The sequence below is a fragment of the Daphnia carinata genome, chromosome 8 (genome assembly GCF_022539665.2).
Source record: "Daphnia carinata strain CSIRO-1 chromosome 8, CSIRO_AGI_Dcar_HiC_V3, whole genome shotgun sequence".
Classification (NCBI taxonomy): Eukaryota; Metazoa; Arthropoda; class Branchiopoda; order Diplostraca; family Daphniidae; genus Daphnia; species Daphnia carinata.
Window position 1 is genome coordinate 5,381,473 of NC_081338.1, and position 25,023 is coordinate 5,406,495.

The following is a 25,023-nucleotide window of genomic DNA, read 5'->3' on the forward strand; positions in this document are numbered from 1 at the left end:
GTGTCCACTCGTTTTAGCCACCTTTGGCGTACCATTCACCGGAGCTCTTCAAACAGTTTTGCCACTGCATTTAATTTTTAACCACCATTAACTATTCTTTTTGCCACAACTAATCTACATCTGTAAATTTACGTACTTTTAATCGTTTACGATTAGATGCTTCACTTTGAAATCCATCCAAAAACGTGGGTCACCACCACATGGCACACCGAAAGAGAGAGGAGCACGTAACTTGTTGGCAGCAGACGAATAAATTGAAAACATGCTACAATTCAAAATCCAGAAAAGATAAAAACGGTTTTCTTTTTATTTTAGTTAATTAACGATGGATACATCACATTTTAGTTTCCAAGCTGATCATGACGCGAGGGAAAATGAAACAAATTTGAATGCTGAATTATCGAATGTAATTTCTTCCAACAATGTTACCTCATTTGACAATATTACATTTTTTCTTGCCACACATAAATATCCAAATGGCCTGAACTTGAACCAAAAACGCACGCTTAGAAAGGCTGCCACGAACTTCTCGCTTGTCGGTAATTTCCCGCTACCTTAAAAATCTTGGTCTGAACTTTCAAGTACATTATTATTGTTTTAGACAACAAGCTATACTATATCGGAAAGAATAAAAAAGATAAAAGACTTGTGATCTTGGATGAGGATGGGAAGAAACAAGTCTTCGAAGATTGCCATGGAAGCTCTTTGGAAGGTGGACATGGAGGACAGAAGAAGACTCTTGAAAAAATAGAAAGTCTCTTCTTTTGGAGTGGAATGGTTAAAGACGTCATTCGTTGGGTAATCAACATTTTCTGTTTGATTGAATCTTACTCTACAGCTATTGTATCACAGGTTACAGCATGTGAAATTTGTGGCCACAAGGAAAAGAGATGTAATCAATTGTATAAAAAAACAAAAACAGTAGACTTTGCCAATGACACAAGCCAGTCTTCAGATACATGTCAAGATGTCATAACTAGTGAAAATCCAACCAGTGGTCTTTATGAAACAGCCAAATATAGCATGGAACAGATTGAGCTATGCCTAAAAAAAATCCAGCACTACGAAATGGAAGTTATGAACATGTCCAAGATAGCAGAAGTTGAAATTGATGATATACTTGATTTCCTTCTTGCTAAAATTCTGAAACTCATTAGCCGGAAAAAACGCGAAATGAAAATTCAAGTATTTATAAATATTCCATAGAAGCATGATTTGTTGCATTCCAAAATAATGTTAATATCTCTTATGCTACATTAGGTTGAAGAACAGAGAATTAAGTCATTAAATTTACTGAAAACATTTCGTAAGCAATTCGAAGGAAGATCGAAGACTATAAGAAAGTTGATTTTGGATGTAGAAAAAACCACGAAAGGTTATCAGCTGTCGTTCTCGCCAAAAAATAAATCACTAACTGCGAGGTACTTTAATAAAGCATTCGTCAAGCATCCAACACTCGAAAATTTAAAATTTTATATGCCAACAGCTTACCGGAGATGCCAAAAATAGAAGAAATTGGTGGAATATGGAGCGTGTTTAATACCGAAGAAGCTCACGAAGAAATTGGAAAGATTATTAAAAAATGTGGCAATATATGCGAGCAGCCTCCGTACATAGTATCAAACATATTGCAATTACCAGCTTCCCTTCGCATCCAAATCAGCCATACCGCGTGTGGCAATCAGCTGGTGAGAATCTTTTCTTAATATACACATCGTACTGCATAAACTAAATTCGATGAACATTTCAGTTATTTAGAGATGCTTACGACATGGGAAGCTTTACGCCAACAAGGAGTCTAAGGCTCTATCACTGTATCCACAATCCTGCTGCCCATACAGACAATGAGACAGTTTTCCATGAAAATCAAATTCAGATACTGAAAGATTTCAGTAAAGAAGATTACGTTTACCTTAACAGTCTTGAACCGCATCAGGTACCCCTAGAAAACTGCCTTAATAAAACAACTAAAAAATTATTTTATCAAATTAGGTTTATGCCATCTACATTAGTTATAGAGAGGAAGGCTCCTCCGATTGGTCTCCCTGGAGCTTCCCTATTCTAGCCAGCACTTCAATCCCAGGATATTGTTGGGAAACAATAAATAGTGACTGGAACCTCTCTTCTGATCTACGGGTTGCTTCTAAGATTGTCAACTCTCCAACTCCGTTGTACTCGTCTAGTGCCCAATATTTTCCAGGGTGCCGCATCAGCTTGACCGTAACTTTCCTTTTGCTTAAATTCAACAGTTTAAAATGAAAATTACCGAGTAGTCTAAAAATTTAGTTGGAGAAGATACCCGACATCGTAAACGCCGATGATGGATTCGCTCTGATTGATCAGTGGGTACAAGGAGGCACTCTCAATCAAGAGGGAACGTTCTTTGTGAATGTAGAAGGTAATGGATAACATTCTACAGTATCAATTTTGTTTCTTTAACACTGTTTTTCTTTTAATTAGGGAAAGTGTTCATCAATGGTAAATTGTGTGATGCTATCACCCCTCTTTCGCTTGTTAATACCACTGTGACCTTCGACTGCCATCCAACTATTGAAACCATTCCCGATGGTCTGAGGATGCAAATAACGGTGGATTGTCACAACGAATCTCACCTAGTTTACTGGAGTGTTCGGAACCAAATTACTAACGTCTACTTTGGTGTACGTTTCCATCAGCCAGGTGCACGGGTGAAGATTGGATGACTGGAACTTCTGTCATCTAATAACGTGCCCAATTGCATTAACTAAAGGGGGAAAAAAAGAATCAGTCGTTTCACTGTTCATTTTATCAAAAAACAATAAATTTGTCATAATCGTAGTATTAAAAAATGGATATTATTTGTGTTCGCATCCTTCATCCTGAGCAGCCACGGCAACCACAATGAACACACTCGACAATTTTGCCCTAAAACGAACGTTTAATTAGTTAATAAATAATAATAAACAAAGATGTTATGCTACCTCTTCCATTTTGGCTTTAGGCACACGACATATGCAGTTGGTACCAAAATTTGTATCTCTGGTTTGAATGCACCTGAGGCAGCACAAGTTCTCATACCCTTGCTTCTTCCATTTTGCAATTAGACTCTGATCAGCAATATGCTCTTTCAAGCAATAGTCGTATAACTCTATGAAATTATTCATAACGTTACGACCACTTTCAATAACGAAAAAAATCGATATGCAAATCGGTATTTACCTCGTGAAATAGCTTTTCGTTTGTAAAAGAGATCAAAGATGTAACGCGAACGCTGGTGATGGATTTTAAAGATGGGCCACAATGCTTCAACTTTTCGTTTTCCTTCATGGGGATCCGTTTCAGCTTCAAAGAAAAAGAGAAAAGGGGTTTTTAAATTTCATGAACATACAATAGCTGAAAATAATTAGGTCAACTCAGAACAATATGGATATCCTTTTCTATAACAAAGTAATCAACATACTAATTTTATATTTAAAAATTTTCAACCTGTTAAGCAGCAAAGAAATGCCTGTCTTACCTTCTCGCATTTTTGCTTCCAATTCTTCTAGTGTAGGTTCAATCAACTCCCAGCCTTCTGGAGGCGGCTTTTTACTTCTTTTGACTTTTGGCATTGTGGTAAACTAGATTAAAAATAAAAAACAAAATGAAAATGAATGATGATTTCAGCAGTTGAATACTTCAGGCACAATGGCAAACCATTACAGGGTTACAACAAAAATATATGATACGACCATGGTATAACAGTAGTCATAAGCTACCGTAATGGGGAAAATCATACCTTTGTATTACTGGTACAACTTAAAATTCTCCTTAGTCTTTTATAGGCTGGGAGAAATGATTGCGGAGATGAGCAAGCAGACTGCTCTTATTCGAAACGAAAACGCTTTCTGTCGTCAAAGGCACACAGGTGCCAGGCACCAATAATACAATGAAACACAAATATCATTAAATAACACATATGTATTCCATTTTATTGTATAATAAAGATTTAAAAATTTATTAAAAGTAATATTTAATTTATGTACCGTCAAACACGAAATATTTTGTAAAAGCAGTGTTGCTCGGTCATCACATGATTGGCCCTAGATGACAGCCCCGTGACTAGTCCAAAACTTGACAAGCCGACGGTCGCCGAAGACATTCGCTTGAAAATGATTCCTTTAACTGGAATCATCTCTTTGGTTGTATTTACTCTATTTTCCGGTGTTTTGTGCTTCGAAAACAATGTACCCGTTTATATGTGGAATATCGACACGTAAGTCTTTAACGTACTAAAACATATTGATTAGAGCCATCGGGATTGATCTCATCGTATCACTTGCATAAGTAGTTTGATATTACAATTTCGCGTTCATTGCCGATTTAGAGATGCCGTTGTGAATCCGTTACATTCGTTGAATGCAGAAGAACTGGTGGGAAAGGTGTCCCTGTCCTTGGAAGGGAAGCTTGTTGCCTTGTTCATGCAAGATGAGGTAACAAGAATTCTGTAGGGTTACGGCTATTTGCTAAATACATTTTCCACTGCAGCTGAGCGTAGATGACTTCAAGTCTAATGACCTTGCTGCTCTGAAATCGCTGGCTGAAATGGATAATGATGGAACATTCTATGCCCCTTCAGTCACCAAAACCACCAAGTTGCCTGAAGTTTTGGCAGCTGCTGGATATAATGTAGTATATGTCAAGTCCCACCAAGACTTGCCTACATCTGCAGTTGTTGGTAAAACAGTGTTGGTTATTGACCTGCCAGCCACCCAACTTGGTGATTTGCGCAAGGAAAATTTGCAGCTCAACAGTAATTTCAATTTCCATTCTATGGGAAGCTATTTTTAAATAACTTTCTTTCCATTCCAAGGTAATGCCATCACCGAAATTTACGAAACCCTGAAGTCCCAACAGCCAGATGTTGTTGGTATTTTCACTGCAAAAAGGAACTCCCAGGTATCTTGTGTTTAATGGTAAAATGTAAACTAAATTTACCTGATGATTGCGTTCTGCTTAAAGCTTCAGCTGGACGAATCTAGGAGGCGCATCGCCCGAAGTGCAACAGCAAAGAGCGCACCTCGAGAAGAGACATTCGTTGATAAATTTTACAACATTACCCAGGAGAGCGGCAAACTGTTTCTCTTTTTCGAAAAGGCTCCTATCTTAAAAATCAAGGACGAGAACAAGACAGCGTAAATCTACACCCATCTCATGATTTAATCATCTCATCAAACATGAAATGTTTTTCTTAAAGGTGGGCCAATTTCACCCTGAACGTCGATCCCGTCTTCACCGGCACTGTTGTTAACGAAACCCACAAAACTGGCGTCCTTGTTTTGACTTACGAAGCATTGGCTCCCTCTGGTCCGAAAAATGACTCTGGATTTCTGACTAAAGCCAAAATCAGGTACTGTTTTCGGTAATAGAAAAGAAACTTGAGGTGCTCAATGAATTGTTTTGTTTTAGTTTCCATTTGTCTACCAAACGAGGCTACTGGTACATCAACCAGACTACCATCGATTTTGATGTCAAAATCAATGATGCCACATTCAAAGAGGACAATTTGGTGTTGGTTACAACGGATGTCTCTACCCCATTGGGTCGCTCTTGGCATTGCACTCCCAAGTCACGTTTGGCAAGTTACGGATATTATTTCAATGGCACTATCATTAAGTACACCAACAAAGTCATCTTGGAAACGGACGGCTTCCAATTGCAGCCTTTCAAAGTGTCCAAAGACAAGTTTGGCGATGGGTAAATAACAAAATGAATCTTTCATTTGATCAACTAATGAAAATTAACATCGTTTCTAGTTATGATTGCGTTGGGTTTTTCACCGAAGGTATTTGGGCCGCCATCATCTTGGGTCTGATTATCGCCATGATGCTGGCCTGGGCCATTTCAATGCTGGCTGATGTAAGAACTCCTGATCGTTACGATGATCCTAAAGGAAAAACTATTACCATCACAGCCACTGAATAGAAACAATTGGTAACTATTTCTTTACTTCCCTATCCATTGAAGACGGTTAGGATGCAATTCCTAATTGCTTTCAATCAGCCAATTCTTTCTCTCTCCTTCTTCGTTCTAATCTTCAAAACAACAGCAAAAACAATTGGCTACAAAACAAGAGCCTGTATAGAATGTCTATTAGAAATAATACTTATAACTAAATAATACCAAGTGAATTTGGTCTGGTGAGATACAAACAAAAACAGTAAAAAACATGAAGCATGGTTTATTTGATTTTTTTTTTTCGTGACACGTCCGTTAGTTGTTTTTGGCTACGCTTTTCCTTGTCTTTTTACGTGTACATTTGCATAATTTGCATTCCATCAATAAATGTTTAGTGTGTTTATACCGTATTTACTCATTTGTACCAAAACATTTAGTGTTTCGTATGTTCCCAAAAATTATCGGGTAGGACACGCCAGGTGACATTAATACATTTCAAATAATTCGTGAGAGAGAAGTGAGTTAGACTGATGTTAACAAGGCACTTGCTTCCTTTGCCTACAGCACAGACGTTCGGGTTTTCTGAGTCCAGTGTCGATCCAATCGCTCCCACAATAAGCGAAATAGAAACCCATCTAGGCAACCAACAAATTAGTAAAAACGCCTAAACAATTACTCGTGAAAGTAAAACTCACTTCGAGGCCGGGTGCTTTAATATCTCGGGGAATAGGTCCGCACAAATCATCGCCGATGGTATGGCCGGATTGCTTGCGGATGCGACTGGGGTTCTCAAAGTTCCACTCCTTCAGTCCCTTTCTCATCTGTTCATAGATTACAATTAATCAAGGAGAATAAAGAAAGGCAAAAAAAGAAAGAGGGGGGGAATTCGCATTGATGACGGCGCATAATTATAATGAGCCAAACTTTCTAAAAAAACCGACATTTTACAGCTGCGTGTGTGGTTTTCTACACTCGTTTCGTGTTTGTCGTTAACATCTCATACGCGCATATTTGAAAAATTTAGGCTATGGCCACGCAAAAAAAGTGGTTTTTCTGCATGTGTGCAGGGAAAATGTCGGTTAATCGCCAATGGTCAGAAAATAAAAAATTAGAAACAAAAGAAAAACGAACCACTTCGTAGCAAGTGCCGTTATAAGTATCCACTCGAGGTGCATTGCAATCGGCAGGGAATTTCTTGGGCAAGATGAAGATTTTGGCACGAGGAGCAGTGCCCGGATTGCCAGCAAAAAAGATGCCACATCTCCAAGTGTCACTGTTAATAAAATTAATTTAGAATGAATTAAAAATGAAGAATGTGAAATAGAATAAACTTACGCTGAATCTGAATTGCTGGCGATGACGAAAGGCAAGACGATGAATAAGAGCGGGACGATGATTTTGACAGCCATAGTCATCCGAATGTGAGCACACAAATGAATTGGAAAAGAAGAAAGTAACTTGCTTCGCCAAACTTGCACTTAACAAAAATAATCTGCCGCTCTTTTTGTTTCCTTCTCGTTTTCTCTTTTGCTCAAGTCTGAATGATTTCCAATGACAGCGACTGTCTGAAATATATATAGCCACGCGGAGAAAGGAGAGCTGTTTCTCTGTTGTTGCAAGTTTTTATTTTTTTAAAACCAAGATGGGGAGGAGTTTCCCAATGGGGGCGGTTCGCTGCGGGGCGCCATGTAAGCCAAAGTGTAGTCAGGGGGCATTTCTTTTTCTTTCTTCTAAAGCAAATGGGGGTGGTCCCCTCCTCCATTGTTTCTTATCGCCATCAACTTATCTAGTGAAAGTTGCAAAACTCCCTTGCAAGTTTTTGTTGTTTTCTTGGCTTCTTTTTTTTTTTTTCAAATCTGGGTTTTTTTTTGTGTGTTCTTTGGAAAACTTGAAAAACTCTTTTCACCGAGTCTGCTTCCAGTTTTTCTGTCTGTTTTTTTTTTCTATTCGTCTCATTTCCCTTGAAGACGTTCCTCTTCCCCCCCAGAGGAGATGATGAGCGATTCCGTTTTCTCCTAATTTCACAAAAACGTCGAATTAAAATGTGAAGGCCATTCAAAATGCCAAAAACATTTCCAAGGTCCTCTGCTACATTCTAACTGCAAATAAAAACAAAAAGATTATCGATTAAAATAACACTTAAATGACTAAAAATAGAAATAAAGCAGACTTAACTTTTTATCAGAATACCTGAAGACTTGCAAAGTTGAATAACATGCAAATCATTGTGTTTTCAAGGACAAGAGAAACCCATTTCCTTGGAACCGAGTATTAAAAATAAAAATAGATTTCAAGTCTCGGTCCATTCCATTGGTGAAACGAAAAAATCGACATTGAACAAAAGCAAGTTTCTCCGTCCGGAAGGCGGATGTCCATGTCCATCAGCTCACACACACGAAAACGAGCCGAACCATCAAGATGAGCTCGTGCGTGATGTGTTTTGACCTACTTTCTCCAGCCGACTTTACATAACATAAAAGAAAAAGGAAGGAGGTACAAGAAGGGGAAAGAAAGAAGCAGACACAAGCCGACGAACAGCAACACATTTTTCGTCGACAAATGCTCACTCACGAAAAAAAAAGAAAAAAAAATATATATAAATATATATTTTCTTATTTCCGCGAAGAGAAAGAACAAGACGGGTGGGAAAAGGGAGAATAGAAAGTGTGTTGTGACGGAAGGGGGCGGGCGTTTCAACCAACGTCGTCATCATTCAATTGGCAGACGAGTTGGTGTAACGTTTTGACTGTTCGTCGGATGTCTGCCATCGGCGGGCCATCCTTTTATAGGGAAAACACACGAATCAATCAATCTGCAAAATGTGTAACTATCGAGAAAGGGAATTTTTCGTTTTACCTGAAAGCTGATGCGTTTCTCTCCGTTAGAACGTCTCGGTATTTGTACCAAACTATATACACAAAAAAAGATTTAGATAATAAAAATAAATCAATTGAATAAAAAGGGAAAACTCACTTGACTAGGCGTTGAATGTTTTCTCGCAATTTTATCTCGATAGTTTTGATGTTATTCATTTTATCATCTTCGCTCAGTTCTACCGACTCATTGGGAGTTGATTTTATAACCGGTTTTGATTCCATTTCAGAAATTTGCTGCTCTTGTTTTCTGATACGTTCCTGCAACACCGAGATTTGCAATCGATGGCGATTCGTATCCGTTTGTTCTTCAGATAATTCTCTCAGCTGACGTTCCAATCCTTCGAATCGAATACGCCATTGAGTATTTTCCTCTACCAGACGATGAATGCGTTCGTTATCATTGGCTTTGAATTTCAATTTATCTTCTAAAACTCGTTTTTCATTCACTAATCGATTGACTGTTTTACGAAGACTTTCATTTTGACGTTCATCTTCTTGGATACGATCCTGAAGATCTTTGACTTTCAATTTTAAATGATCAATGACAGCCTGCATTTTCTTGCGCTCCTTCCATTGATCCATTGCTAAATTTCTGACCATCAAATTCTGTGGATCTTCAGCCGTTGGTCTCTCGGCCGTGTGGAACATGGCCAACTGTCCTTCCAACTCTTTGATGCGTTTCAATAGACGACAGACTCCATCATCCGGCAAGGATTGAGCGGCCGCTTTTTCGCCCGACAGTCGAGTTACACGCGTTCTAAGTGACACCATCTGTCGACTCAGATTGCCCTTTTCTGTTTGCAATTTCTCAACTAAAGATGATTGATCTTTCAATTGATTTCTTAACAACTCCAATTGCTTCCGTTGGGCTGCGGACGTCTTTTGAAGTTGAGTGTGTTGCAATTCCAAATCGGCTAGGGTATTATTTGATCCTGTTTCTCGTTTAGATGGACTAGTTTCAATCATGGCTGGACTTGGCAATCGGATCGTGATGGGCGTCGGTACTGGAGTGCTGGTAACTAATGGCGGGGGATTCACGGCGCACTCGAGACGACTATGCATGTCTTCCGCCAGCTGTTTCAGGAAATCCATTTGCTTTTCTTTCTTGTCCAATTCCGTCTTCAGTTTTGCCACCAACACTTGGAGCAAAGTACTCCGTCTATAAATATTTAAATTAGTTCCATGATTTTAATAATTTAGAATATTTAAAATCGTACTGATTGTCGAAACGTTCTTCGTTCAGCTGACGTGTTAAATCAGATACTTTGTCACGTTGCTCTTTCAATTCTAATTGACTCGATTCCCATTGCGATTTCAGCTGTTCCACAACCAATTTATGGTCTACCATTAAACTGTGGATGAAATGATTAATACTTTTATGAATTTAATATGCTTTGAATGTGAAGTTTCACACCTTTCTTTCAATGATTGTTTCTCCTTGCTGAGAATTTCGGCTGCTTGTTTCCATTGAGCGGCCTGTTTGCGAACAGTTTCCAGCTGACCTGATATATCAGAAATCTGAGAATGGAGTTGATGACTGGAATCTGCTTCCGTCTCTAAATGGCGTACTACGGCCCGGCTGGAAGCTGCAGAAGCAGCAACTTCCCTTTGCGTCTGTTCAACCCTGTTTCAAATTCGATTTAATTATGATTCAAATGATATTTCATAATGGCAATACCTGTGTAACGCTCTTTGTTGTTCGAGGATGGTGTCTTGCAAGTTGAGAACCTCTTGACTGTGATCTTCAATCATTTTCAGCTGTTCCAGCCGTACTTCATCGAGAAACTGTTGAGAACGTCTTAATGTTTGTTCTTTGTGATCCAACCGGACCTTTAATGTCACGAGTTCCTTTTCCATCCTCTGTAATTCAAACGATTAAATTTAAAACTTGAATAAAATTAACTCATTTAAAAATATTACAATTCTGATTTCATCCATTGGTTCGCTGTTTGTCAATTCGCGACTTGAAGCAGCATTGGCGTCTTGCAATTCAATTAGCACTTTGTTTTTGGAAAGTAAATCTTGTTCGAGTTCTTCGATTTTGGTCCCGTTTTGAGCAATTTGATTCATCCAATCGATTTCACGGAGTTGCCAATTGACGATGGATGCTTCATGCTTCTCCGTCACATTATGTAACTCATGTTTGACCTTGTCCAATTCTAATTCCAGATCACAGAGTTTCTGCTGGTATCGCTCCAATTGGCCGGTCAATTCGCATGGCGGTACAGCCTGTTGTAGTACAACAGTTTCTTTCGCTTGTTTAGGCGATGGAGGTCGATGAACTTCCACAACGGGCTGATTAACATTCTCAACAATGTGGGGATCGCATCCAGAGTCGACTACTTTCACCGAAACTTGAATATCTTTATCGGTTTTTGATGTTTTCTCGGCACTGCTAGGGCGACTTGAATGCGTCGGTGATGGCCCAACTGGCGGTGGATGTTCGACTGTTATAAAAGTGGCCGATTTCATATCGCGGACTCTTTCTCTCAACAATTTGTTCTCGCCGTAGAGTCGACTATTTTCATTCATGATGTCGGCATAGGCGTCGTAATGGCCGAATAGCTTTTCGCTATTCAGTACCGTCACAAGCCGTTCCAGTATGGGCGATTCAATTTTGACATCACTACTACCTAAATGGTACATTCAATTAGCGAATAAAATATGATTATATTTTTTTGTTTTATTTACCATCTTGTTGACGAACGGAATGTAAAATCTCGATTAATCCTTTCCTCAATACAATAACTTCCGAACAAGCTTTTTGATAGTCCAATAGAAGCTTATCGTTTGGTTGGGAAACGGGAGTAGAAAGAACATCAGGTGGCTGACGTTCTCCTCCTCGCAATAGGGCGCGTTTAAAACTTCGGTTCTATTCAATTCAATTTAACGAAAAATTCAATTTAATATAAGAATATTAGGTATGACGATAATGTCATGATTACCTCTAATCCTAATTGCATGTTTTCTTCTTTCAGTTGCTGAATTTCTTGCTGATATGCCTCTCGTTGTTGATTTAGTGTCATCTTTTTTAGAGGAAGGTCAAACAATTTAGGGTCGACATTATACTTTTCCCTGCGTAAAACATTAATCAAACAATCAATTTTTTCAAATAAATTATTATAAACTACCTGAGATCAGTGTTCTCCAAAACAACGTCTTCCATTCGTTCCTCTAACGTATTGAGTTGTTCGATAAGGCGTTCGATGTGGTCGTCACGGATTTTCAATTGTTCACGAGTTTCTTTCAATTCTTTTGTGGCCTCAGCTAGTCCGTATGTTCCCGATTCGTAACGATGAACGACTCTGATGAGCTCAGCCACCTAAAAGACGTAAATACTATTTTTTAGATATTTTTAGATTAATAATATAATTTTATTACTTGTTCTTCCCGTTCCAATAGAAGTCGATCGTTTTCCTTTAGTGTAGCCTTCAGTGTTTCTAATTCTTTGAGTTTCCTTTTTACCCCGCTCGTAATGGCTTTCGCACCGTCGCTTAGATGCAGACCCTGGAATCGCTCCATCAGACGGGCACTTTCTTCTATCTCTTTCGAGGCCGTGGCCAATTCAGCTCTTAGTCGTTCAATTTCCTTTTCTCTATTTGATAGGCCCTGTACAAAGAAAGAAAGCAATTTTAGGATGGTTCACTTAACGTACAATATTTATTACTGAAGATCTATAAATTTCAAGCTTGGCTTGAAGCGTTTCGATCGTTTTCTGTTTGCTGTCAATAATTTCCTGCAAGATTAGATAATTAGTACATTTCAGTCATGGATTAGAAATATATATGTTACTTTGCATTTATTAATGGTGACATCTACAGCTTCAGTTAACTTGTCCAAATTCTCTTCAGTTTTGTCCTTTTGCCATTGACATTCTCCGAGTTGAATACGAGTTTTATCGTTTTCTATCTCAAGTTGGCTCGTTCGTTCTGCATCATGCAACATACTTTAATTGTGAAAGGGAAAATTTTAGTTCATTCAAATACCTTTAAACGTTGACTCGAGAGTTTCGTAGTTGTGCGTGGCTATCTGAAGCTGCTGAGTGCATTCGTTAAAAGGTTGAGTTAGTTCCTGAATCTGACTGTTACATTGCTGGTTTTCTTGCTCCATTTTCCTGCAATCCCTTAAAAGTTGCTCTATGTGATCATTTTTTTCACGAACGACTTTTTCGAATTCAGCCAATCGAACTTCCAGTTTTCGACGTTCCCAAGGTGGATTATCCGAGTCTGAATTATTAGACTGTTGTGCTTCACCTTGTTTCTTTGACTTGTCTTCCTGAAGTTGCTTCGTCTCTCTTTTCAAAAGTTTCACCATTTGACGGAGCTGAAAAAAGTTTAAAAGTCAAAAGTCAATATGGATCAATATCCGTGATTGTTTTATTACATGCCACTTTGTCATGCTGTTACTTTCCCTCCCACATACAATTTATTCAGTAGCTGTGAATAATAAAGTAGCACACCCTCTACCTTGTTGTTAGGGTTACAAAAAAGCTACTAGTTGGAGCAATAAAATAGTTCAACAACATACCTTTCTCGAAGCCTGTTTTTCTTCGTTGAGTTCTTTAGCTTGATCTTGAATAATTTTTTGCAATTTGTTGATCTCTTCATCTTCAGATTCGCCATTGCTGTCCAACGAGGTATTGGTGTTTCGTTTCCTTCGACTGCTTTCTTTGTCGTCTTTCGCGCTACTCTTCCCCCTCGATTTGCTTCCACGTGTTCTTGCATCGTCGTCACTTGTTTCCGATGATACACTTGAATCCGTTTTTCTAAGCGAGCGATTGTCCGTCATTATTGAGCAACGATTGCTTACCAACTGATTCAACCCATGCACTTTCCACTCTCTGCATTTTGAAAAGTTATGCCATGTTTGATTGAGTGAAAGATGTTTGTATTTTGGTGTTCGCTAGGGTAACTATGGCAACGCGTCGCAAACTACCGCCTTGATGTAAACAGCTGATTCCATCAGTATTGACTTTTTTGCCGTGCCCGCCTCGGCTGGTGCCGAACTGTCATTTTCAATTTTAAAACTGACTGCACAAAATGCATTGCTGGTCTTATTTATTACTTTGTTTCGTGAGAATTGTTCTGACGTTGCTTCCACAGACGGGCTATATCCATCCCGATGAATATTTTCAATCGACCGAAATTCTTGCTGGTGGGTTTACAGTTTTTTACGATTAACATTTTCCTCAAATATTACTTTAAATCCAACTCTGCCTACTAGGTCGAATATTTAAATTAGAAACCTACACACCATGGGAATTCAATACCAGCTTACCCATCAGAAGCATGTTTCTACCAGTTTTAACTATCGGAGGGCCATATTCGTTGATGAAACTAGCAAAAGATTGGTGGAACTTTGATGTTTTGCAGCCATATCTGCTAGTAACCATTCCCAGGATCATGATGACTGCCCTGTCTTTTTTATCAGACATGTTCATCTACAAAATGTGTCTAAACAACAACACCAGACCTTGGTCCACTCTCAAGATTTGGGCAAGCTCCCATGTAACTTTGGTGTTTCTTTCAAGAACTTTCTCTAATTCCATTGAGCTTGTGCTGTTCTCTGCACTTCTCTACTTTGTCTCTTCCTCTATGAAACTGACTGATCGTTACATCAGAAGAGAAATTGAGCTGGAAGATCAATATAAAAAAGCCGCCAATGCTGTGGAAAGGGTCAACATTGTTAAAATGCAGAAGAAAATTCCTCTGCACAAGTATAACCACAGCTTCTGGATAGGTGCCCTGTTTGCTTTGGGAGTATTCAACAGACCAACATTTATGTTGTACGCCTTGGTACCCATGTTCTTCTGGATGCAAAGAGGAATGTTTTTAAGAAAAGTGGGTTTATCCGATTTTCACGATCGGATGTCGAGTTTAGTACCCACTTTCATCATTATGGCCATGGTGATAGTCGCCTCCGACACCCTGTTTTATCGAGGATGGTCACAGATGACAGTTGGCCAGGTGGTCATGACTCCCTTGAACTTCATAGCGTACAACATGGATCAAAGCAACTTGGCAAGACACGGCCTTCATCCCTGGTACCTCCATTCAGCTGTCAATGTCCCCATGTTGTTCAATGTTTTGGGCTTGGGAGGTCTGTACCTGGTATCTCGTGCTCTTGTGGTCTTGGTCATTTCACCCTGGACTTCCAAACCCAACCTGTTTGATTTCAACGGATTACTCATCTTTTCATTTGCAGTTCCATTAATGGCATTATCTCTAACACCTCACCAAGAACCTCGATTCCTCTTACCTCTTTTAGTTCCTCTAGTCTTACTGCTTGGTCCTTTTTTGTTGAGGCGACAGGGTTTCTCTGCCAAAGCCATGCGTTCCTTCTGGTATGCCGGTAATGTTGTCTGTGTCCTATTCTTCGGATTCTTCCATCAAGGCGGCATTTACGAGACACAGCACTGGCTCCACAGACACATCCATCACGAACGTGCCAGAGGGACTCATACCCATTTGCTCTACTTCCACACTTACATGCCTCCAATGTCATTATTGGCTCTGCCACATCGAACCTCGATCGTCAACCACATCAACGGTACTCGATACCAACGAGGACGGACGGTGTTTTTCGAAGATCTTGGCAGTTCATTGCAGTTGGAAGAGCTTCGCCAACGATGCACTCGATTGGTGGAAGAGGCGCAATCTAAATATGAAAGCACAAAACTCATGACGGAGATCTTCGTCGTCTTCCCAGCTACGTTATCCTTCCAAATGGATCATCTGTTGATGCCGTTGCCAACTTTAAGATGGAAACACGTGCACAAAAGCTACCCGCATCTTTCCATGGAAGATCCGCCGGATTTTGGTGACTTGTGTCTAAAGAATTTAACTATTTCGCTGACTGATATTCAGTGCAATTCCATCATACCATGGCTGACAAAGAAATGTAATCAAATGGCTCTAGCTGTCTACCAGTTGCAGTTCCATCACCGGTGATTCTAGTCAATGTAAGAATTGGTTAAACATTTGCAATAATTAAATTACTGATTAAAAATAAAACAACCACGAAAAGGATCTCATTTGATATTCTGAGTTTGTCTTGATTCAATTCTTGATTATTCTGGGAGAACTAAACATCTTCAGGGTATGGTTTAAACAGCTTACATTTTCTGGGGTTCATTTAATTATCTTCCTGGTCAAAAAGCGTTTTTCAAAAACAATTATTTTCATGATTGACGTTCTTTTAAATTTGCTATAAAAATGCATTAGTTCAACTTGAGGATCTCGTGTTGCTAAGCGGAGGCGTCAGTTAAAAGCCACACACCTACATCTATGGTCATTTAACCAAACATTGCGGATGGCAAAGGTTCCCCAAATTTCTCCAAGTGAAGTCTATTCTTGACTGAATAGACGGCCTGTCAAAAACGTCATGTCAACGATTACGAAAATTTAAATTATTAATCTGTCTTACTTTGTTATCGACGTAGGAATCGCATTCGTAACACCAAACGGACAAGTCGGAAAAACTGAGTACCAAGGAATGACCACTGCTGTTGTGATGTTCCTTCATGTGACCAGCGACGAACCGCCCGCAGTTAACCTGATGCAATTGAAATTAAATTAGCCTCCGTTATATTATAATGTAAAAGGATCACTTACCTGATAACAAGATAAGCAGACCCAGTTCTCCGAACAATCTTGGCAACTTGAGCATGGGGTTTCAAGACCCCAATGAATGGTATCATCATCGGGACGAACGTGCTCTTCTAAATGGGGACACCAAGATAATGGAACGACAGAGTACAATTTGCCCTGCGTCATAGCCTATGAAAAAACCATCGTCATAAAATGTACATGATATGTTAAATAAGATACAATCTTCATTACCTCGATGTTTTCTGGTAATAGTAAGAATTCTTGCAGGGTCTTTGGAGGAGGGGCTTCAGTCACACCAGAAGCTTCCATTAATAATACACATCCTTCAGTGATAGTTTCTAGTTGCTCATTGGGAGCTGAAGATGACACGAGCTGAAGTTGTTCCAGTTGTTCTTCAATGCTCAGCAGTTTCTTATTCACTTGGCAAGGTGGAAGAACATCGCCTTCGGGTAAATCGACATGGAAACAGAGGCTACTCCAGTAAGGTTTCTGATGGCTGACTACTCTTTGAATGGTGCTCACAGCTGCCGGATTGAGGGGTTCAAAGCGTGGCGTAGGTAATGGATCTCCTAATAACGATTTGGCACACATGGTCATTGAATGCGAAATCGAATCCAAGTTATAGCCACCCTCTAACAGTATGGCTACACGTCCTTGAGCAAGGGAACTGAGCATAGTTGTCATTTGTCCATATCCTTCCGGAGTAATCTTGCAACCTGTGTGAATCACAGCAATCATCTCTGAGAAGTTCTATTGACATTTAAATTTGATTTTTGATACCTCCCAATGGATCGCCTTGAGCAGCATCAAATCCAGCTGCAACGAGAACTAGCTGTGGATCATACTGATATGCTATTGGCATAATAATTTGCTGAAATGCTGCAAGATACTCTGTGTCACCCATCCCTCTCTGTTAGAATTATAAACACATAAAAAGAAATTAGACAATCCAAATAGTACAGCTTAGCATAACGCACCTTAGGCCACGCTATGTTGACGGTATAACCAGCTCCGGCACCTGTTCCAATAACGTTACAATCGGATTCTTCTGGTTTTAATGGAAAAATGTCAAGCCGATGCAGCGAAACATACAGGACTCGAGGATCATCTTCAAACATTCGCTGGATTCCATTACCGTGATGCACGTCCCAATCGATAATTAGAATCCTGAATTCATTCAAATAAAAAATTAATTCAATCGACTGATTAACATATCATAATAAATACCTTTCCAGATGATGTATTTCGATAGCATATTTGGCCGCCAATGCTGTATTATTGAAAATACAGAAGCCGTAAGCTTCATCGCATTCCGCGTGATGCCCTGGTGGTCGGATAACTCCGATACCACTTCGGCTTTCGCCGCTCAAGATGCTTTCAACGATTTGAAGTGATGAACCAGCAGAAAGCAAAGCAGCACTACCCAAATATTTCAAGAAAAAACAGTTTAGAAGATAAATAGTATCGAATTGCTAGTTGATAACTACCTGTAAGTATCCGGGCAAATGAAAATGGATCCGTACTGTCGTTCCAACTGGTTGAGTGTTGATTGTTTCTTACCGGCCGTCACTGCGATCTCGTCAATGTAATCGGCTTTGTGTAACCACAGTAATTCTTCTCGAGTGGCATCTCGAGCATCCAACCGATGACAACGATCCAGCACTCCGTATTCTAGTAGCTTCTGGTAAATGGAAGTTATTCGGGCAGGTCGTTCTGGGTGACCCCTATGGAAATATTTCGAAGGATTTTAATTAAATCGGCAATGACATTTATAAGAATTGATTGTTTTGCTTACGGTTCGTTGACATTACGATGTGAAGCCATTCTCTCATCGTAAACGAAACACAACCGATGTTTCGGCACTGCCAGGCTCGTTTCTAAAACATCCAAAAATTAAACTAGTTAACGAAGCTACATTAACTATTCATTCACCTTTGATGAGCTTGTCGAGTCTTTGATCCAGAAGGTCAATCGTCTCGCGATTTTGAACTGGATAACAATTTCGAGTTGCAAAAGTTGTCGGTTTGACGTCACTTCCCTCGAACGTAACGGTGGGTACAAAGTACGTTCCTTCCTTTTTGCTGCCCACTTTTGAAACATCAAAACGGCCCTGGAACTGTAGACATTTCCAGAATGGGCGAAGTACATAAATGGCACTCAGGATACTCTCCTGAATGCTGTAAAAGGGGGAACCAGTTAAATTAGGATAAAGACATTTGAATGCATAATAAAAGAATACTACCTAAGTGAAGGCTCATCGATTTTCGAGATGCTTGGACAAGGATCGCCAAGCAGAGTTCGTAAAGTCAGAGCAGCTCCCTCAGCCAAAGATTTTAAACAGTATCCTCCCTAGATTATAAATCCGATTTCGTGGCTGTTACAGTAATAGAATAATTAAATATACCTCAAGAACTACAGCGAGCTTTCCCTGCGCCAATCCCATCAGGGACGACGTCAAATAGGAATAGCATGCAGGGGTGATTTCCATTTCTCCCTGAAAATGTCAAAAATTTAATCAATCTATAAATTGCCAAAATTATGTTGTTAAATTTAGAAATCTTAAATAACATGAGACAAGTTCTAAACCTTCTCGTCGCCCAATGCAGAATCGAAGCCAGAAGAGACGAGAACAAGATCAGGACGGAACTATGGCATGCAAACCAAGAAAAGAAAACAATATAAATAAGAAACTTTCGTACAATACCTCAAAACAACCCAAGGCGGCGTCGTAGCCGGCTGACACTATAACCAACTCTGGTTGAAACTGAGGCAAAAATGAAGCATTTTAAAAGACTTGTGCGTTAATTGGACAAAACATGGAGCGATTGCACACCATTAATAATAATAGGAATACAAGAAAAAAAAAGATGAAAAAGATGAATTACTTCGTAAGCCAGTGGCAACAACAGTTGATGCCATATAGCAAGATAATCTGCATTTCCCATTTTCGTTTTATTCAGCGGCACGTTCACGTTGAAGCCTTTCCCAGCTCCTTTGCCAATGTAGTGAAAATCGCTTTCACGAAGATTGGGCCAAAAGGCACCGTGCTCATAACGATGAACCGAAAAGTACAGGACTCTAAATATATATTCGAAAGGGCAGAACCATAAATAAGGAAAAGACGTGTTTATTTATAAATGAGCAGTATAAATTACCTGGGGTCATCGTAGAACATCTGTTGAGTTGCCTGCCCATGATGGACATCCCAATCAACAATCAGAATTCTATTAACACCTTTGTTGTCTAATGCATGCTGGGCTGCAACTGCCACATTGTTGAAAAAACAATAGCCACAGTATTCACTTTTCATGGCATGGTGCCCTGGAGGTCTATAAAACCATGTTTAAACGAGAACAATAAAGAACATGAGTCATTGATTACCTGACTATTGCCATTCCATTTTGAACCTTTCCATCAAGTATAGCATCGACAATTTCAACGGTTGATCCAGCTGCCAACAATGCTAGTTCATTAGTTGACGGATGAATATAAATGGCATCATAACCAGAGCTTATAGCTTCCAATGCTTCTGCATCTGGGCTACCATCTGTGCCTTTAAGCAATTCAATTCTGTCTGGGGTATGAAGTTTCAGAAGTTCCTCTTGGGTAGCTTTTCTTGGTTGAATTTCTACACAACGCTGCACCAATCCATATTCACGACATCTAACAGATTTTTTTATTTTTTAAGGGCTCTTAAAAAAGAGGGAAAATACAAAACTGCATTTAGTTGGGGGATTTACCTTTCCAGAACTCGAGTAAATCTCTCTGGACATTCAGGGTAATTTGGGTCCCAAAGACATTGGTGCTCCACCATTCGTTCATCATAAATAATTCCTGTTTGTCCACAGATTTTTTCTTTGCAATCCCTTGTCTAAAGAAAATGAATTCTATTATGTACCATCAGCACAATCTGTAACCTATAAATTTAGCCAAATTAATAAACCTATATAAATGGCAGCCTTACATTTTGTAGGTGGTCGACAAATACATTTACTTTGTCATTCTTTTTACTTGATGGTGAACGACCTTTGACGAAGCTGGAAAACTTTGTCTGTTTACTCATCTTGAGCTCTGGGATTGACTGCAATCCAACTTTGACGGACTAAGTTTAATCAACACAACAAACAAGCTCTAGCTTGCAGACGTCATCTTGTGATGGCCGGTTAAACCGCTTGTTAAAAGCGGCTAAATTTTACTAGAAGTTGGCAACTCTTTTTTTTTTTTAAATACTGTCACTAACTGTAGTGTTTAATTTTTTCCTTCTTCACCATTGAATGTTTTCAATAAAATTTTCGGACGAATAGAAAGCCAAACTTAAGTAATGAGACCATGTTAAAGTAATTTCCGATGAGGAATGGCAAGGTAAACAAACAACTCTTCAATGTCCAGAAAGAAATTGTAAAGAATACGAAAGAAGTGAAGCCCACCTGTTGGTGTCGGTCCGTTTAAAGATTTTTGCACTCGGGTTCGCCTCGTTATCCAGCAGTGATGCGTTAAATTATTTCGGGTGATTTTGTTATTATTTTCGAACGGAACCATTCATATACCGAACGTTGTGTGTTTTGTTGCACCGAGAAACGATTCCCTGTGAGAACATGATTTGACTCCGTTTTGCTCTCGATGTGGTTAACTACTACCTCGATGAAATGGCAGTCAAAATTGTCTCTTGCGGATTTCCAACTTACAAAGGATAAATAAATAAAAGAGGATTAGTAGAGGACTAGAAGAGACCCAGCTCCACGTTGTACATCCCGGGAAATGTAATTGCAAAAGATGCCATTCAACAAATATTTGATATAGCCAACAAGGGTAAATTTAACACAGAGTTTACAGGTAACGAAAACATTAAGGGATACCAATTGTATAAAACAGATGGCAAAAAGAAGTCGCCAAATTCTGTTCCAACGATTAAATAACCAATTCAAACGGCAACAAGAAGTGTCTCGATTATATGCTTTATTCGAAAAGACTTTAGAATTAGTTTTCCACTCCTTTCATTCTCTTTCCCTGAGAAGGTGGTGATTCATTTTTCCGTTTAGTAGGTTTGCCAGTTGCATCCTCTAGGATTTTAATTGCGCGTAAGCGTGTCGTAGATGCTATTCTAAAAGTATGCCGCAACAAATCTTCAAGCACAGTCTTTCCGTCCATGCCCTGTGCGTTCACGTCGATTCCGGATTTAATCAAGATTTCAATTGCGTTGGTTAAATTTTCGCTTGGATTGTCTTTACACAAAAAATGGAGCGCATTCCATCCATCTCCGTCCTTTGCGTTCACATCGATTCCGGATTGGATCAACATTTGAATTGCGTCAGTTAAATGTTTGCTTGAATTGTATCCACACAGAAGATGGAGCGCATTCTTACTATTGTTCTTCGTTGCGTTCACATCGATTCCGGATTGGATCAAGAGTTGAATTGCGTCAGTTAAATTTGCGCTTGAATTTTTTTGACACAAAACATGGAGCGCATTCTCTCCATACTTGCTCTTTGCGTTCACATCGATTCCGGATTGGAGCAAGATTCCAATTGCGCCAGTTAAATTTGCGCTTGAATTGCTTGCACACAAAATACAGAGCGCATTCCTCCCATATCCGTCCTTTGCGTTCACATCGATTCCGGATTGGGTCAAGATTCTAATTGCGTCAGTTAAATTTGCGATTGAATTTTTTTGACACAAAGCATGGAGCGCATTCTCTCCATACTTGCTCTTTGCGTTCACATCGATTCCGGATTGGGTCAAGATTCTAATTGCGTCAGTTAAATTTGCGATTGAATTTTTTTGACACAAAGCATGGAGCGCATTCTCTCCATACTTGCTCTTTGCGTTCACATCGATTCCGGATTGGGTCAAGATTCTAATTGCGTCAGTTAAATTTGCGCTTGAATTTTTTTGACACAAAAAATGGAGCGCATTCCTTCCATCTTTGTCCTTTGCGTTCACATCGATTCCAGATTCGATCAAGATTCTAATTGCGTCAGTTAAATTTGCGCTTAAATTTTTTTGACACAAAAAATGGAGCGCATTCCTTCCATCTTTGTCCTTTGCGTTCACATCGATTCCAGATTCGATCAAGATTCTAATTACGTCAGTTAAATTTGCGCTTAAATTTTTTTGACACAAAAAATGGAGCGCATTCCTTCCATCTTTGTCCTTTGCGTTCACATCGATTCCAGATTCGATCAAGATTCTAATTACGTCAGTTAAATTTGCGCTTAAATTTTTTTGACACAAAAAATGGAGCGCATTCCTTCCATCTTTGTCCTTTGCGTTCACATCGATTCCAGATTCGATCAAGATTCTAATTGCGTCAGTTAAATTTGTGCTTGAATCGTTTTGGCACAAAACATGGAGCACATTCTCTTCATAGTAGCTCTTTGCGTTCACATCGATTCCGGATTGGATCAAGATACTAAATGCGTCAGTTAAATTTGCGCTTGAATTGTATCGACACAAAACATGGAGCGCATTCCATCTATACTTTTCCTTTGCGTTCACATCGATTCCAGATTGGATCAAGATTCTAATTGCGTCAGTTAAATTTGCGCTTGAATTGTATCGACACAAAACATGGAGCGCATTCTCACTATTGTTCTTCGTTGCGTTCACATCGATTCTGGATTGGATCAAGATTCTAATTGCGTCAGTTAAATTTGCGAATGAATTGTATCGACACAAAACATGGAGCGCATTCCATCTATACTTTTTCTTTGCATTCACATCGATTCCGGATTTGATCAAAATTCCAATTGCGTCACTTAAATTTGCGATTGAATTGTTTTCACACAGAAGATGCAGCGCACTCGATCCATCCTTGCTTTTTGCGTTCACGTCGATTCCGGAATGGATCAATATTCCAATTGCGTTGGTTACATTTGTGCTAGAATTTTTTTCACACAAAACATGGAGCGCGCTCCATCCATCATTGCTTTTTGCGTCCACGTCGATTCCAGATTGGATCAAAATTCTAATGGCGACAGTTAAATTTGTGCTTGAATTGTTTTTACACAAAACATAGAGCGCATTCCATCCATCGTTGTCCTTTGCGTTCACATCGATTCCGGATTGGATCAAGATTCCAATTCCGTTGATTAAATTTGCGCTTGAATTGTTTTCACACAGAAGATGTAGCGCACTCCATCCATCCTTTCTCTTTGCGTTCACATCGATTCCGGATTGGATCAAAATTCTAATTGCGTCAGCTAAATTTGCGCTTGAATTGTATCGACACAAAACATGGAGCGCACTCAATCCATCGTTGTCCTTTGCGTTCACATCGATTCCGGATTGGATCAAGATTTCAATTGCGTTTGTTAAATTTGCGCTTGAATTATTTTCACACAAAAGATGAAGCGCATTGCGTTCACGTTCGTCTTTTGCGTTCACGTTGATTCGAAAGTCTATTAAGGCTTTGATTTCTCCAGTTAGGTCGAGTTGACAGTCCCTAGAACATAGTTGGCGCAATTCTTCCTCTTTTTCCGTAAGCTATTTTAGAAGAGTAAAAATTGTCTAGATGATCAAAATGTGAATTAAAATTTCATCGAATTGATTTAACCTTCTGTTCGATAAATTTTAGTTGGTGGACTACTTCAGTCGATGTTAACCTGTAAATAGGATTGTCTTCCAACATTTTTTTAAATAGGCCATCCTCGTAGAGGTTAAGTATAGAGATGTCGATATCTATAACAAAACCACAAGCTCTTCATCAACATTTAAGAGTTTTATTCTAGTAAAATAAAAAAAATACTTTGCATATTAGCCGGTTCCATTTTATTCATATTCCTAACAATCTCTTCGTTCTTTTCTGTGGAACCGTAGAGATGTTGCCCGCCCAATAAAAAATAACCAAAGACGAGGGCAAGTGCAAATATGTCGCTCTTTACGTCTCCTCGACCATCTTCGCCTTTCCTCAATATTTCAGGAGCCAAATAATTTGTGGTTCCTCGTATTCCACTCATCGAGCACGTTCCCCTCTCATTTACGGATTTGGACAATCCAAAATCTGCCCATTTAAGTGTTACCTCAGTCGTTTGGCTAGTGATTCTCTCCGAAATAAGGATGTTATCCGGTTTAATGTCTCGATGGACCAAGTTCTTCGAATGGATGTGTTCGAGACCTGAAGCTAATTGAAGAAAAACTTCAATATGATGTGGCATAGGTCCCTTGTATTTTTTAGGGTGATCCGACTCTAAGAACAACTTATCCAACGAAGCAACACACAATTCCAATGCATAGTACCTGTAACATGGCGACCAAAAACTTTCAGGTATAATATCGTTTTATTTCAAAATCAAGACGAAGCAATCTTACCTGAAGTCTTTGTCACTTTCACAATGAAATATTTTAACGATGTTTGGATGATCCAATTGTTTCATAGCACTTTCTTCTTCTTTATTCCAATTTCCCAGTAAAACTTTTTTTACTGCGACTGGACGGCCATTGAACTTTCCTTTCCATACGGAGCCATAGCTACCAGTTCCTAGTGAAATACGGTCGGGCTTACTGTTGATCGAAATTTTCCTTTTTTTTGTCGAAATTTCCTCCATTTTCCGAAAATGCAAAAAGAAACAGCTAACTGTGAACTAGCCAGAATAGCTGATAGGATACAAGACAGTTTCTGAATG

The 25,023-nt window shown here is 39.3% G+C and overlaps 8 protein-coding genes across 9 annotated transcripts; 3 read left to right on the plus strand and 5 right to left on the minus strand.

Annotated features, from left to right (window-relative positions):
* Window positions 1-294: 294 nt before the first annotated feature.
* Window positions 295-2,817, plus strand: LOC130703970 (cytokine receptor-like factor 3). The gene is made up of 9 exons (XM_057525434.1): window positions 295-539; window positions 602-798; window positions 853-1,185; window positions 1,261-1,421; window positions 1,487-1,688; window positions 1,751-1,936; window positions 1,993-2,220; window positions 2,287-2,398; window positions 2,461-2,817. Exons 1-9 carry the CDS (start codon window positions 326-328, stop codon window positions 2,700-2,702), a joined length of 1,875 nt encoding a protein of 624 aa, XP_057381417.1. The 5' UTR covers window positions 295-325; the 3' UTR covers window positions 2,703-2,817.
* Window positions 2,767-3,889, minus strand: LOC130703978 (protein BUD31 homolog). The gene is made up of 5 exons (XM_057525445.2): window positions 3,758-3,889; window positions 3,497-3,599; window positions 3,199-3,321; window positions 2,961-3,127; window positions 2,767-2,904 (listed from the first exon to the last, which is right to left on the minus strand). Exons 2-5 carry the CDS (start codon window positions 3,588-3,590, stop codon window positions 2,854-2,856), a joined length of 435 nt encoding a protein of 144 aa, XP_057381428.1. The 5' UTR covers window positions 3,591-3,599; window positions 3,758-3,889; the 3' UTR covers window positions 2,767-2,853.
* A 171-nt stretch (window positions 3,890-4,060) lies between these two features.
* Window positions 4,061-6,319, plus strand: LOC130703975 (V-type proton ATPase subunit S1-like). The gene is made up of 8 exons (XM_057525439.2): window positions 4,061-4,234; window positions 4,346-4,451; window positions 4,507-4,771; window positions 4,832-4,917; window positions 4,981-5,153; window positions 5,216-5,368; window positions 5,428-5,715; window positions 5,775-6,319. Exons 1-8 carry the CDS (start codon window positions 4,131-4,133, stop codon window positions 5,941-5,943), a joined length of 1,344 nt encoding a protein of 447 aa, XP_057381422.1. The 5' UTR covers window positions 4,061-4,130; the 3' UTR covers window positions 5,944-6,319.
* LOC130703965 (centrosomal protein of 290 kDa-like) lies at window positions 6,194-13,770 on the minus strand. 2 transcript variants are annotated; one of them, XM_057525427.2, is made up of 19 exons: window positions 13,320-13,770; window positions 12,779-13,115; window positions 12,585-12,721; window positions 12,460-12,528; window positions 12,174-12,401; window positions 11,924-12,114; window positions 11,738-11,867; window positions 11,484-11,664; window positions 10,713-11,425; window positions 10,471-10,652; window positions 10,207-10,416; window positions 10,010-10,144; window positions 8,890-9,951; window positions 8,773-8,824; window positions 8,107-8,696; window positions 7,252-8,015; window positions 7,048-7,189; window positions 6,612-6,737; window positions 6,194-6,551 (listed from the first exon to the last, which is right to left on the minus strand). In XM_057525427.2, the coding sequence occupies exons 1-15, from the start codon at window positions 13,578-13,580 to the stop codon at window positions 8,610-8,612; spliced, it is 3,975 nt and encodes a 1,324-aa protein (XP_057381410.1). In that variant the 5' UTR covers window positions 13,581-13,770; the 3' UTR covers window positions 6,194-6,551; window positions 6,612-6,737; window positions 7,048-7,189; window positions 7,252-8,015; window positions 8,107-8,609. The 2 variants fall into 2 exon arrangements, with proteins under 2 accessions (XP_057381410.1, XP_057381408.1); XM_057525425.2 differs by having other exon boundaries at window positions 7,252-8,011; window positions 8,087-8,696.
* On the plus strand, window positions 13,768-15,830 carry LOC130703972 (GPI mannosyltransferase 4-like). The gene is made up of 2 exons (XM_057525435.2): window positions 13,768-13,946; window positions 14,016-15,830. Exons 1-2 carry the CDS (start codon window positions 13,832-13,834, stop codon window positions 15,740-15,742), a joined length of 1,842 nt encoding a protein of 613 aa, XP_057381418.1. The 5' UTR covers window positions 13,768-13,831; the 3' UTR covers window positions 15,743-15,830.
* On the minus strand, window positions 15,826-20,542 carry LOC130703979 (histone deacetylase 6-like). The gene is made up of 18 exons (XM_057525446.2): window positions 20,367-20,542; window positions 20,143-20,273; window positions 19,784-20,065; window positions 19,558-19,731; window positions 19,288-19,480; window positions 19,107-19,166; window positions 18,807-18,896; window positions 18,645-18,751; window positions 18,335-18,579; window positions 18,198-18,279; window positions 17,890-18,126; window positions 17,630-17,821; window positions 17,380-17,569; window positions 17,183-17,312; window positions 16,634-17,118; window positions 16,406-16,570; window positions 16,218-16,346; window positions 15,826-16,161 (listed from the first exon to the last, which is right to left on the minus strand). Exons 1-18 carry the CDS (start codon window positions 20,463-20,465, stop codon window positions 16,087-16,089), a joined length of 3,066 nt encoding a protein of 1,021 aa, XP_057381429.1. The 5' UTR covers window positions 20,466-20,542; the 3' UTR covers window positions 15,826-16,086.
* A 609-nt stretch (window positions 20,543-21,151) lies between these two features.
* LOC130703966 (putative ankyrin repeat protein RF_0381) lies at window positions 21,152-24,072 on the minus strand. The gene is made up of 2 exons (XM_057525429.2): window positions 23,955-24,072; window positions 21,152-23,884 (listed from the first exon to the last, which is right to left on the minus strand). The coding sequence occupies exons 1-2, from the start codon at window positions 24,027-24,029 to the stop codon at window positions 21,380-21,382; spliced, it is 2,580 nt and encodes an 859-aa protein (XP_057381412.2). The 5' UTR covers window positions 24,030-24,072; the 3' UTR covers window positions 21,152-21,379.
* A 7-nt stretch (window positions 24,073-24,079) lies between these two features.
* Window positions 24,080-24,945, minus strand: LOC132087731 (serine/threonine-protein kinase/endoribonuclease IRE2-like). The gene is made up of 3 exons (XM_059496673.1): window positions 24,710-24,945; window positions 24,147-24,637; window positions 24,080-24,099 (listed from the first exon to the last, which is right to left on the minus strand). Exons 1-3 carry the CDS (start codon window positions 24,943-24,945, stop codon window positions 24,080-24,082), a joined length of 747 nt encoding a protein of 248 aa, XP_059352656.1.
* Between the last annotated feature and the right edge of the window lie 78 nt (window positions 24,946-25,023).

Bases quoted from the DNA above. Each gene is read 5' to 3' on its own strand.
- LOC130703970 (XM_057525434.1), top strand. From the start codon at position 326: ATGGATACATCACATTTTAGTTTCCAAGCTGATCATGACGCGAGGGAA. The intron at 799-852 runs GTAATCAACATT...ATTGTATCACAG, and splicing joins TTAAAGACGTCATTCGTTGG to GTTACAGCATGTGAAATTTG. The intron at 1,186-1,260 runs GTATTTATAAAT...ATGCTACATTAG, and splicing joins AACGCGAAATGAAAATTCAA to GTTGAAGAACAGAGAATTAA.
- LOC130703978 (XM_057525445.2), bottom strand. From the start codon at position 3,590: ATGCCAAAAGTCAAAAGAAGTAAAAAGCCGCCTCCAGAAGGCTGGGAG. The intron at 3,322-3,496 runs GTAAGACAGGCA...TTTTCTTTGAAG, and splicing joins GGAAGCAAAAATGCGAGAAG to CTGAAACGGATCCCCATGAA. The intron at 2,905-2,960 runs GTAGCATAACAT...CGTTCGTTTTAG, and splicing joins CTAAAGCCAAAATGGAAGAG to GGCAAAATTGTCGAGTGTGT.
- LOC130703975 (XM_057525439.2), top strand. From the start codon at position 4,131: ATGATTCCTTTAACTGGAATCATCTCTTTGGTTGTATTTACTCTATTT. The intron at 4,918-4,980 runs GTATCTTGTGTT...TTCTGCTTAAAG, and splicing joins CTGCAAAAAGGAACTCCCAG to CTTCAGCTGGACGAATCTAG. The intron at 5,154-5,215 runs GTAAATCTACAC...TTTTTCTTAAAG, and splicing joins AAGGACGAGAACAAGACAGC to GTGGGCCAATTTCACCCTGA.
- LOC130703965 (XM_057525427.2), bottom strand. From the start codon at position 13,580: ATGACGGACAATCGCTCGCTTAGAAAAACGGATTCAAGTGTATCATCG. The intron at 12,402-12,459 runs GTAATAAATATT...TTCTTTGTACAG, and splicing joins TTGAAATTTATAGATCTTCA to GGCCTATCAAATAGAGAAAA. The intron at 9,952-10,009 runs GTACGATTTTAA...AAATATTTATAG, and splicing joins GAAGAACGTTTCGACAATCA to ACGGAGTACTTTGCTCCAAG.
- LOC130703972 (XM_057525435.2), top strand. From the start codon at position 13,832: ATGCATTGCTGGTCTTATTTATTACTTTGTTTCGTGAGAATTGTTCTG. The intron at 13,947-14,015 runs GTGGGTTTACAG...TCTGCCTACTAG, and splicing joins ATCGACCGAAATTCTTGCTG to GTCGAATATTTAAATTAGAA.
- LOC130703979 (XM_057525446.2), bottom strand. From the start codon at position 20,465: ATGAGTAAACAGACAAAGTTTTCCAGCTTCGTCAAAGGTCGTTCACCA. The intron at 19,732-19,783 runs GTAATCAATGAC...ATGGTTTTATAG, and splicing joins AATGGAATGGCAATAGTCAG to ACCTCCAGGGCACCATGCCA. The intron at 18,127-18,197 runs GTAAGCAAAACA...ATATTTCCATAG, and splicing joins CATCGTAATGTCAACGAACC to GGGTCACCCAGAACGACCTG.
- LOC130703966 (XM_057525429.2), bottom strand. From the start codon at position 24,029: ATGTTGGAAGACAATCCTATTTACAGGTTAACATCGACTGAAGTAGTC. The intron at 23,885-23,954 runs GTTAAATCAATT...CTTCTAAAATAG, and splicing joins TAAAATTTATCGAACAGAAG to CTTACGGAAAAAGAGGAAGA.
- LOC132087731 (XM_059496673.1), bottom strand. From the start codon at position 24,945: ATGGAGGAAATTTCGACAAAAAAAAGGAAAATTTCGATCAACAGTAAG. The intron at 24,638-24,709 runs GTAAGATTGCTT...GCCATGTTACAG, and splicing joins GAAAGTGACAAAGACTTCAG to GTACTATGCATTGGAATTGT. The intron at 24,100-24,146 runs GTATTTTTTTTA...ATGTTGATGAAG, and splicing joins GGAACCGGCTAATATGCAAA to AGCTTGTGGTTTTGTTATAG.